Source organism: Cupressus sempervirens, chromosome 8 (genome assembly GCF_028749045.1).
Source record: "Cupressus sempervirens isolate cs-2001-9-10 chromosome 8, ASM2874904v1, whole genome shotgun sequence".
Classification (NCBI taxonomy): Eukaryota; Viridiplantae; Streptophyta; class Pinopsida; order Cupressales; family Cupressaceae; genus Cupressus; species Cupressus sempervirens.
The window spans coordinates 50,095,053-50,107,572 of NC_143125.1; the positions used below are offsets into that span (position 1 = coordinate 50,095,053).

Sequence of the window (12,520 nt, forward strand, 5' to 3'; positions counted from 1 at the left end):
TTTCATGCCCAATTGTCATTGGTTCAATCAAGTATGCTTTTACCGAAAGAACAGGATTTATCAATTTGCATTATAATCTAGTAATGACTGGAGCTATGCAAGTCAAATCTCACAAACTATTATTATTAAAGGGGTTGTAGAAATGAAATTAGACAGACTCTTGCCACACATTTAATCATATCATTTTCATTGGAGATGAATCATTTAAAACTCGTCAAGCTCGTGTTGTTTTTAAATTATCCACATCTATATGCAAGAATATAGTTTGGGAAAACACTGTCTACAAAATTAACATGTTCAAGGAACCCTTTTTTGTTAATCTAAGATGTCTTGAGTGTGAAATTGAAATGGAGTTTCCTTATCAAAAAGTATTTCAACATGAGAAATGGTCGTTTTAGAAGGTGACATCTTAACTATGGAAGATTTATATAGTTTCATAATCCAACAATATGATGCCCAACATTCAGCTAAGCATATGGTTTGCACGTTTATATTTTACTTGTACAAAATTCAAGAAGTTTCTGAAATCTAACATCCAAGCATGGTTTTTCACGAATTCTTCTTTTAGAATGTATGGGTTCTACTTGGACCTTTCCTTAAAATTGTCTTGTAGATCACAGATATCATACAGCCTAGATGTTTTGAATATCTATATTCTACTGAAATGCCTTTCAATTCCAATAATAATAAGTCTCTCCCTCTTTTCTACATTCTATTAAATACTTTTTTTTTTCCATTTGTTTTGATTCCCTCTTCTACATTTTTTTTTTTTTTAATTATTTGTTTAAAAAAATATATGGTTTGCCGATTGTTTCCCCCATGAGCAGTTTGCTGCTATGGTATAACCAATAACCATGCGATTGTCATTTAAATTAAATCTATGTCAAAGAAGGGAGTTTGATTTGGGCCTGCATATACCAAACAATTGTAACTACCCTTCCTCTATGAGAACATCTGCTTATCAATTTATATTGCTGCAATCTGGTAGCAAAACAAATGTGTCTATAATTTAAAGCTTAAATCATATTTTAATGCTCAATTATTTGAAACTGAATTTATAGTCAAAATTGATTAAACTTGAAACAAATGATATTTTCAAAACTTTCTTAGCTGAACATATGACTACCACCTTTTGATTTTAGCTGGGCATCAATAAAATATTAACCATTAAAACAAATGGTGATACCGTGATAGAATTTGAAATGAATCTAAATATCTACGAAACAGCGTCATGAAAAAAGCAAACCCGTCTTTTGAATAACAGTACACATAGCAAATATTGCCAATAAATTGAAGTGTGGATAAAAATTGATCTAAAACCAGTTTAATACAAGCAGTTGACCCTGACCTTAAACTCAATAGCATAGCTATTAGGTATTTTCTAGTCTAACTTCAACTTTTTCCAAACAAGTTCTTGGGAGAGAACTGCTCTATGAAGAACCAAAAAGGTGATGCCAAAATATCTAGAAAGGAATTTGTCAAAGTATTGGTAATGCTAAACTAAAGAAAATATAATATAGGCAGGTAACATGATAAATAATCTAATTTGGATCAATATGTAGAAAATTCAACTGTACAATTTAAATTCTTGCCAGTACACAAATAATTGTGTTAGATTGGATATCAAAAATTCTCCTAGGCTAATAGAAAAATCATTTGAATAACATCCACCTTCTCAAAATATATATACCTTTATGCAAATAACAAATAGTTACAAGCCATGGAGAGCCACAGCAATAACAACAGATGTTAGTTCCTACTGGCTCTTAAACATTGCTTAAGGATATGCTATTGTGCATCTTCTTGCACAGGCATTTGAGGCGATATACCATGGCGCTTGAAAAACTCTCTAAATCCATAGGGACTCACATCATAATTGAACTGCAAGCCACAGAAATAAAACAATTCATGAGAAACAAAAATATCTTTCATGTGTGTATTAGTACACACACATATCTGTGTGTATATATATTATATATATGCAATGTATGTACACACATGCCTATATCACCAGCTTCGGGACTGCAATTTGCTGCTTCATGATAACTGATTTATTTTAAGTTTTTATAAAAATATGTATGCAAAACAAATTTGTACTCCTTATTCTTTAAGGAATACAACTAGACCAAAATAAAGAACTTTAAACAAATAGCCTTCTATTAAAGAGAGATGTATATCAATAATGTTATATTATAGCAACCTATTCTGTTCTGTTGGCATCAAGTAACAATGTAAGTCTTTATATTGGTTGAAAAATGTTGAATAACCAGGAACCATTTGGATTATCATTTAAAAAGCAAGTCTAATTCAGAGAAGGTAGGCTGATTTGTGTAAGGAAAGCAATGGTGTGGAAACGCTTTCCAATGCTGAATGACAGGGAAATAAGCTACGACTAAAGTTCCAGAGATATGCAAGTAGATAAAACAATAAAGATATCAGAAACAGAACACAGAGAAAACACAAGATTTAATGTGGGAAACCCTCCTGGGAAAAAACCTACCACCACAAAAAAAACCCGAGCAACTTGTATTACAGTAAATAATTTACATACAAATCTCTGGTTTTTGCACAGGCTCAGATTGCCTCCAATCAACCTGGTTCTTTTTCATTTCATAAATTTTAATGAATTCTTGCAGCGATTAATACGTACTGCAATTCATTTCAGAATTCAGTATCTTAACCGTCACAACAGTCTACCAACTTACTGCACAGTCATTGCCGTACTGTGCTCATTGTACTGTGTTCGCCGTACCCTTCACCATATTGGTTACAATCTTCATTGTACACAACGCATGACTTTACAAAACACTGTTGACTTGGCACACTATACAGAATCTCCTCAACGTACCAAACAACCTCCTCACCGTATGGTAGACCTCCTCATCTCTTCACCACGGTGATTACCTCCACCGTACAGTCTGTACAGTGGGACTCCTTCCACACTTCGGCATTCATAACGATTAGGGCCTTCCTATGCCAAACAATTGCAAATATACTACCTATATAAAAGCATTGACTTATCTGTTACTTGGTGTGTTCATTGTTATTACCATTGTTGTTAATAGGTTTCATTCTGGGTGAGAAGAATAAGTAACAAACATTCTGGCATCATAGCCATGTAAACTTAAACCACCCGTATCTGCGAAAATTGAACCGTAGAAAAGGAGATTGTACCATCTACTACCACCTACTCTGATTTTCATCTTGTATGCTCCACAAACTACCAGTTGACTAGAGGCTGAAATATATTATAATACACCCTTCTGCTAAGAAACCTAACAGTGATAGCATACAGTCTATAAAAATAAGGTTGACTGACAAGGTCTATCATTGTACATTCAATTTACACCCTAAACTCAAAATCATTGTTCACACTGTTATAATACCGACCGGAAATTGGAATGTGGATATAAGGACTGTAATAAATTGTGAGAATCACATCATAAATAATATGAATAAAACCTGCAACTAATGTCAGCAGTTGTGCTAATTTACAGTCCATAGAAAATTTAAAATTTGTTACTGGGTTTGTCTGGGAGTCTGCAGGAAGTTCAAACTTCAAAGCACCTGCATACTTGTCTGTTGATTACCCTAGCACTAGCAAAATACAGTTACTGGGAATGGTTGTCAGGGACTTTGAAGAGTGTAAAATCCTTGACATGTTTCACACCAATTTCCCTACTTTCCCAATTCAATGCATTGATATTATACCAAACACTTGTAAGGTCTTCTACTCGGACACTCTTTTCACAATATGGACATTTTGTTAAGTTGTTCGCTTGCAATATTTCAGATTGCAATGGTAGCTTTCAGACAATAAGTCAAGAATAACGATTGTTCTCAGATGCATAACATAGGATGTAAACTCCTACCAAAAATAAGATTATCTTAAATCATGATATAATAATTCAACATGTATAGAATTTCAAATGGTAAACATCTGATCTTTATTACTGCAGTCTGAAAGAGTGTTAATCTGAAATACATTGCAGGAACAAGTTCATCAATCTGGAATATGCAACAACAGCACACCAATCTACAGTATTATAATTTATTCAATATGCAGCCCATACCCAGAGAGGAGTTATTAATTATTCCTACAATCCTTCATCACTCCATGTGCCTTTGATCTATACCTCTTAACAACTTCAGTGCAACTTAGAAATCCCAGACAACACTTGAAAAGAAAGCCACGGTTATCAGTTCCAGAATGTATCTCATGGCAAAAATAAGTCTGAAACAGAATACCTAATCCCATTCATACACTCCCCATACCATATCCCAACACTTCACTCTCTATGGCAAAATTAGAAAGGGTTTCTCAGAGCCGGTGTGCACAAACTTTAATACAATGAGCCACAAACTATATCAATCGGTTGATCATTCAAAGCAACACACAGACACAAAAACAATGCCACCAAATAGCCACAGCTTGCACATTGGCAACTTCCAATTGCAATCACCCAAACAACTTCATGGAAAATTGGATTAAACAACCCAACTGCAATATTGTTATCCCATCACATATCTAATACCAAAATGAAATGTTCCTTTTTTGAAATGGGATTTAATAATAAATAATAATAAAATTAAAATATAAAAGAATAAAAATAAATTATAAAATAACAAAATTAAAAATATAACATTATTACTTTAGTTAAATTTAATGAATGGTCAAAAGGCATGAATTGAAAAGTTGTTACTCCCTCAAAATGGAATATAAAAGGGAGGAGGAATTCATTTGAAAAGGGGGAGAGAAGGAAGAGAAAAAGGAAGTTATAAATCAAGTAAGAATTAATGGAAGAGGAAAAGAAAAGAAATGAGATGAAAATAAGGATGTTACTTTTTCAAAGGGAAAAAGTTATGAATGGTTATGACTCTTTCAAAAATTGACAATTATGAAAGGTTGTGACTCCTTCAAAGGGCAGAAAAGATGAAGGGTTCTGATTGCAACAAATGGTGATTGTGAAAGGTCATTACCATTGCAAAGGGCGGCCATGATAAAGAGGTGTGACTCTACACCACATTGGAAGATATAAAGGGTAGAAAGTTTTGTTTGAAGACATTCAAGGGAGATCAATTTGGGTGAATAATATATTATTCTCAAAGGCAACAATGAAAAGTGGTGACTCAACTCTTATTAGAGGTGGTAACTCTTTCACCAATAAAGTATAAAGAAGATTTCATTCCAACCATTAAAGGACATAATCAATCATCATCCTTCATCCATTGATCATTAATTCCTCGAGAAATATAGTAAGCATTTATTAGATTTTAGACTATATCCTTGACTGTAATCTTCAATGTTATACTTCCTTATATTTCAACTTCAGATTTGATAGATGGCTGATTGAAATGACTACACAATATGTTATAACAATTTGAGTGCTTCCTTTCCAGTTATTATAATCTGCTGTTATTATAATTTTCTGTTATCTTCTTTGTGCCTTTTGATATCGTGAATTTACTTTCTTTGTACATCACTTCTTAACCATTGTGACTCGGGTTTTATCTGCCTCTTTCAATTATTAAACTGAACCGTGTTCCACCTTATACCACGGCATCAGCTTGAACAGAGGTGACGTTTAGACAGTCACCACCCGATGATGGTGAACTGTCATCGGTTAGTCACTAATACCGATGGTTTATAATGCAATACAATTGGACATATATAAGAACTTGAGGAAAAACATAGACTCTGAAGAATTTTTTTCTAATTGACTATAAAACATTTAACACTCCCTCTTAGTCAAGAAGTATAAATACAATTTGATAATCAAGGATAATGGTCTCTTAATATTTTACTCAACACAAACACATACAATTTAATGATGTCCAATCTCTTAGTTGATAAAATACTTAGCATGCATTTATACAAACAACTTAAAGACATTATAATTAATGTCTAGCACTTAGTCATAAGTCTCACAAAATGCATACTTACCAATATCTCCACTATGTATTTATACAAGCAACTCAAAGATAGTCAATTTAATGACATCTAAGCACATATTTGTAGGTATCACAAAATACATATTCTCATGATTTAAGTACAAAACTTACTCAAAATGTATAGCACAAATTTAGTTATTTAAGAAGATCACCTTAAAATAACTTTCACGAAAGAGGTAACCTATTTGAAAAACATTACTTTCATAAAAGGTACACATTTCATAAATTTTTACAATCAAAAGAATGTATTGATCAATTTTTCTGATTTTTCAATCATACCAAGTTCTCTTCTGAAGTTATCCACCTCTGACTTAGAAAGTGGTTTGGTAAAAATATCTGCAATCATAGGGGTGTGATTATATTGGAGGGGTATCTCATTTATTATCTGCAAACATAGTTGTGTGATTATATTGGAGGGGTGTCTCATTTATTATCTGCAAATCATAGGGGTAATGATTATGACTTCAGTTTCGCATAGTTTCTGGGAAAATTGTATTAGTATTCTGCATATTTGTTAATATATAAGTTATATATTTGCGGCTGGATTTATTCTCTCTCAACTTGGAGTGTTTTCCCAGGATATTTTGTTCTGTTCATTGTTGTATCTTATCGTTCATTATTTGTTTTACTTTCTATTTTCATTTCTGATATAAAACAATCTACGTACAACTGTATATAAGTTAGTTTGTAACCATTTCTACATAGGTTATTGTTTCTTGCAAGCTTGTAGACGTGTGCCATCCATGCCATATACAGGTGCTCGGGCATTACGAAATATAAGGTGCATACCAATATTATTGCCACCATGCATGAGTGCTATTCATAGATAAATGTTTGAAGATATGATTAGCAAAAGTACAAGCGCTAAATGTTGTGAAATGATTCTTCGAGTCCAATAAAAAAATGTAAGAATAATGATTGACAGTAGATATATCAGTACTCAAGATATTTAGAAGTTAAATTAGGTCTTAATTAAACAATTTAATGGTGACAACTAAATCATGGTATATCTTTTATAAAAAGAAATGAAGAAGAGGGTTTTGGTAAGGCCATTTTGGACAAGTATACTGATTGGCCTTCTTGATACTTTGGTTGCCTTCTCAAGATACAATCATAAACCCCTTTTGAAATTCAAATAAATTTCTGTTATATGTCAAAAAAAAAATTTAGTCATTCTTAGAGAATTCAAAACAAAATAAGAGATAATCAAGAAGCAACTATTATAAAAAAAAACAACATATTCTGTATCATTTTTGTGCAGACAAGAAGACTGATGATATATTATTATTTTGTTGATTTGACAATCAGTGAACAACATAATTATTAAAATAAACTAAAAAATTCATTATACAATCTCAAGATATTGTTTTACTTGCAATTGACTATTTCGATTGTTCTGAAAAGTTCCATAATTCAGCTACACATAATTAAGTGCATTAATTTGAAATATCATTCTAACAGGGAATGACTACAGCCAGCAATCAACACGTTACATTAATACTCAGTTACAAAAAAAATTACTAAATTTTTAGAGACAACGTTTTCTTATCGAAGGTGGATCACTTAATGAAGTGAAAATAGATCAGAAGTGTCCAAATTATTAACTTACTGGCAAAACTTTAACAGTGTATTTTGTGACGGGAGCAGTGTCTATAATCTTGCCTTGCTTATCAGCCTGTCAGAAACCATTTTACAGAATTAGTCAAAACATTTCATGCACAAAAGAAAGGCACACAATAACCATAAAAGGCATCGAGAAGCATAAAAGCTTGAATCTATTGAAAAGGATAACTGTGACAACATTGAATGTCACAAATCTTGAGATTCTAAAATGTATGCATTTTTATTTCTCCATGTTACCTAACTCAAACTTCAGAAAATGATGTTTGTTTAGATTTTTACTAAAAAATTAAAAATTCTCTTCCCAAATTGGTGTCCTCTTTAATTTTGCAGCTAAAGCTTTGTTATTTTGTATTTAACTAAAAGTCTTGTGAATCACATTTGGACACTTAATTCTCAAATCCAGTGCATCTATGATTGTTTCTGGCAAGACAAACTCTTAAATGACATTGAATCGTGGATGTCATGGGAAGGTAATTGATACATCGATTGGCTGCTGAAATGAAACCAGATTGTTACTATTTGACATTGTACTATTACTACTGTGTATTTTAATTTGCACCTTCTATTGTGACACAAAATGCAATAGAATATAAGGTAAAACTGTTCCTCAATTAGAAGGGGAAACTCCTGGTAAATAAAAACTAACCGAAAACCCCTATCAAAACAGCATGTACTTGCTATTGATCTGTAGAATGGTTGTTGGCGTGGTTTGCACAAAAAAAATTGAAAGTAGGAATTTAAATATACAACATATAGTTAAAATAAAAACTATCTTTTTGGTTCTCGAACAAGGGCACAAGGTAGTTAACTTTTTCTCAAAGTGAGGTTTTCATGCTTTTTAAATTTGACTGAAAGTAAACCTTGCAACAACTACCATATCAATGCACTTCAGCTAAAGGTAGAAACTGAGCAGATTAAAAAATCATTAATGCTAGGATTAATTACACAACACAAAATACTAAATAAATCAAAGGAGGGAGATGACATAAAATACTACCAAACCCACTTCACTGAGAAGTGCATTACAAAACTTGCAATTTACAGTAAATTTACTTCATCTACACATGCAAAAGATGTTATGAGCTAAATACGGTAGTTATATTCAAAACTGCATACATGAACTTTAGACCGACAATACAAATTTTTCAAGAACAGTTAACTAGCACTCAACTCATAATATCATAACACATAAGAGCATTTGAACAAAACTTTAGAAGCAAGATAGGCATTACTAATTCCATAGAATGAGTTGTTCTAAGTGAAAAACTACGAGCCAAAAGCACTTAAAATGGATTAATATTAAACTACTTCTAACTTCAGAACAGATTGCTTTCATGCAATGCAGATTTATTAAAAATTATCCACTATATTAAACCCTAGCTCTTGCAACCTTCAATTAGAGTCTTGACAAGGATAACAAATAAACTAACAATAGACCTTCTCGAAGACAGACTAGAAATTATCAGTCTAAATAGCCACTAAAAGTAAACTTCTCAAAATATTTTCAATGCCTCAGAAGTAGTGACAGCTAGATATACCAATAAGTAAAAACAGTGAGTCTTGAAAGTTGGTTTTGGCAGAAATTCAAAGAAAGCTTTTCATTTTTAATCATGCCAAACCTTCTTAATATGTATAAAACTCTTGACAAGTTTTTTTCCTTTAATCAAAGTTCTCTTTATTTTATTGCCAAACCCTAATTGGACATTACACAACCTTGTATACATTCAAACCCCTTCAGGATTATCTTCTTAGAGATCTCTTCATGTCTCCCCATTAAAACCTTATTGGCAATATCCACAACCTTCTCATATCAATTTTGAGATGTCTCTAAGAGACAAAATTGCAAAGTGATGAGCAAATAACATATATCCAAGGCTTTTACTGTGAAAATATTTAATAATAACTAAATAAACATAATATAATTTTATTAAATGAATTATTTTTTTTTTTTTTGGGAACGGTAAGAGGCCGAAGCCAAGATTCATTATTATCAAGTGATGTGATTAATTATTAATCTTGTGTAGAGTCGAACCCTAGACCTCTTGGATAAGAGGCTCATAATTTACCATTGTGTTGTAGTCTCTTGCCTATGAATAATATAATTTTATGAAACAAATAAATTATTATAATAATAAAAGAGAATTTAATAGAAAATACTAGGATTAAAATAGATGAATAAATAAATAAGGTATTTTAATAATAATATCCCCATACAAATATTATATATATATAATAAAATATAATATTATCAATGACTAGATATAATCAACATAATATATCAAATAATGTTATAAATATATGTTATAATGCATATAATATATAAATGATTATATATGAAAAATTATCAATTTATAGTGTAATGTATATACCAATGTATAATATATACCAAACATAACATATGTCATATTAGCCTAATATAATATAGCAAATATATCAAATATCAAACTAAAGAAGCATAAGCATATGAGATATTTGTTAATTCCTATTACTAGCACTTGCACTTTTGAAGGGTGCAAGGGTTAAGCCGATAGTCTAGTATACTTTTGATGATGTTCTGAGTACTTTTATTTTGTTTTTTATTATAATTAAGTCTTGTAGTCCGTAAAATATTTCCATCTTCATTTCATTTTTTGGTTAGAATAATTACATTTCGTTTAAAGAGCAACATGATGTAGGTGAGATTCCTCCTTTTTTCATATAATTATATATGAATTACTTTTCATTTTGGATTATCTGTCAAAGGTGAAAGCAAGTCAAATATGGAGCTCATTTATTGGTTTAATTCTAAATATAGTTGTAAAAGTAAGGCCTTGTTTGTTGATAGTGTTCCAAAATTATTTTTTATAGAGCTTTATAGTACAATGTAATGTCCCCATTTTTAGCAGGTTCCTGCAATTGTCTTGGTTAGTTCACCATCGCAACCCTTGTGAGCTGACATTGGGATTTGAGGGTCTCAGTTGTGGGGTTATAGGCTTTTCAGCAACCTATAATGTGTTTTGGCTCCATTTGAGGGACTTAATATTTATAGTAAGTCAAACTGTTGGTTCCGATGAGCTCAGTTGAGTTAGAGGAGTTGGGTAATGCTCTCAGTTTTTATTTCAGGCTTCCGGTTTGGGCTCCAGAATCTTGAAGAGAGCGTCTATTTATAGTATGTCGCCCTGTTAGGGTCATTTATCGTCTTTCATCATCAGGATCACTTTGGTGTTGTCAAATTTTGATTTTGATGCTTCTTCAGTTGTTTTCGTAAGGCGGGTGAATTATTATTATTCATCTAAATAAGTTGAGGTTATTTTTGTTGGTGTTGTTTGTTGGTCACCTTAGTATCATAGATTGTTGGAACCGAGACAAAAAGTTTTAAATCGTAGGAACAAGAAACAGTGGCCTTGCGTGTTAGAATATAAAGTTATGGTGGAAAAGGTCATTTTTTGGAGCCAAAAGCAATTAATAGTTTATACTAATGGCACTTTATTATATTTTAATGTTGTGTAGAGGAAGCTTCTTAAGTGGAGTTCTTTTGGGAAACTGGTGCCATTTGGAGATTATAAATATAAGGACATTTGATGAGAAAAGCAATCCAATTATTTCATTATCTTATCTTTCTTTGTTGTCTTTGTGACACTTATGAAGTTCTGAAATTTTGTGAACTTGCTAAAGTATGAGGGTTTGGGATCTACATTTGAAGTATTGTAGATTCAATCTTGAGATTGCTTGGCAAATTGTGCTGAGGTATACGATTTGTCATTTCTCTTACAGTATTAACTATTGCTAAGAAGAAGTTTAATTTTTCTTGTTGTTGGAGGTTGTTCTGGAATTTGTGAAGGGATTCACTATAATTGTTATATCAAATTGTGTGTTGGTTAATTTGTAGTTGGTTGAGTGATAATTTATATTTGTTGCTAGGTGCTATTTTCTATCTACACTTTGGGAGCAGCATTTTCCAAATCTGCAGTTGCATTTGTTTGTCGAAGAATTCTTTGTTGCTGTTAGTCTTCATTTCAGAGGGTTTCACAACATGTCTTACCAGTAAGTTCATAGATTGTAGCTTCTAATTTTTTTGGGTATTGTTGATTTAGATAATAGGGGATATTTTATCAATTGGATTGTTGGTATTTTGTGAAAATGCTCAGCATCTAAGTTGATGTTGAAATTTGGAATTTTTCAGCTATATATTCCCTGTGTAATATCTAAATATTTGAGTTGAAATTATTATTGCAAAATCTTCTAGTTTGTTATTATATTGTTGTATCAAAATTGCAAAACCTCAAGAACAAAAAAATAAATCAATTTTTCAACACAGATTATTTGAGAGCTAGCTGGGTTATTACAATGGTATCGGTACTTTCTTGCAAAGTGTTTGACGAAATGTCAAACAACTAAATTATAAAAGAATTTGGTGTTTGACAAAGTTATAACTGGTTGGGGTTAATACACTGGTATCAAAGAGGTTTCCTGCGATCCTATGGGATAGGAAAATATTAATTATTTCAGATCTGCTGTTGTTTTGGAAGTGACCAGCACTCTAGCTTTTTCTAGCTATGGACAGATATAGGAGGCCTAGTAGTTTCGGAAGCTGGTGGAGTAGTGAGGAAGATAGCGGAAATTAAATTCTTTGAGAGAGTATAGAAAAACTTAAGCTTCATCAGCAAAGGATGTCGGAGAGCTTGTTGAATCCAAAGACGGTTGACAGGGCAGCGAGGTATATGGTTTTGGCCTTTAGAAGGTCGACATTGAGGTTGCAGAGAAGGAAGCTTGAGTTTTCCCTGACAGGTGTCCATGATGCAAATGTACCTATATTTAGTATGGCACCTGCTAGTCCTAGTTGTAGTGTTGATGATGGGCTCATTTCACAAGGATCCGCAAATGTGTCAATACCCTTGGTGGATAGGGGCATTGAGCTTCAATAGGTTGAAGCTCCCAGAGTAGTTGTTGCAGTTAGTGCAGAGAC

The 12,520-nt window shown here is 32.1% G+C and overlaps 1 protein-coding gene across 1 annotated transcript in view; it reads right to left on the minus strand.

The window, feature by feature from the left end:
- Window positions 1-1,530: 1,530 nt before the first annotated feature.
- LOC149541559 (Thioredoxin superfamily protein) overlaps window positions 1,531-12,520 on the minus strand; it is an 86,457-nt gene continuing 75,467 nt past the window's right edge. The window contains exons 5-6 of the mRNA XM_089796771.1: window positions 7,562-7,627; window positions 1,531-1,881 (exon numbers count right to left, since the gene is read on the minus strand). Coding sequence (XP_089652897.1) covers window positions 1,789-1,881; window positions 7,562-7,627 — 159 coding nt within the window. The 3' untranslated portion in view covers window positions 1,531-1,788. The remainder of the gene's footprint in view (window positions 1,882-7,561; window positions 7,628-12,520) is intronic.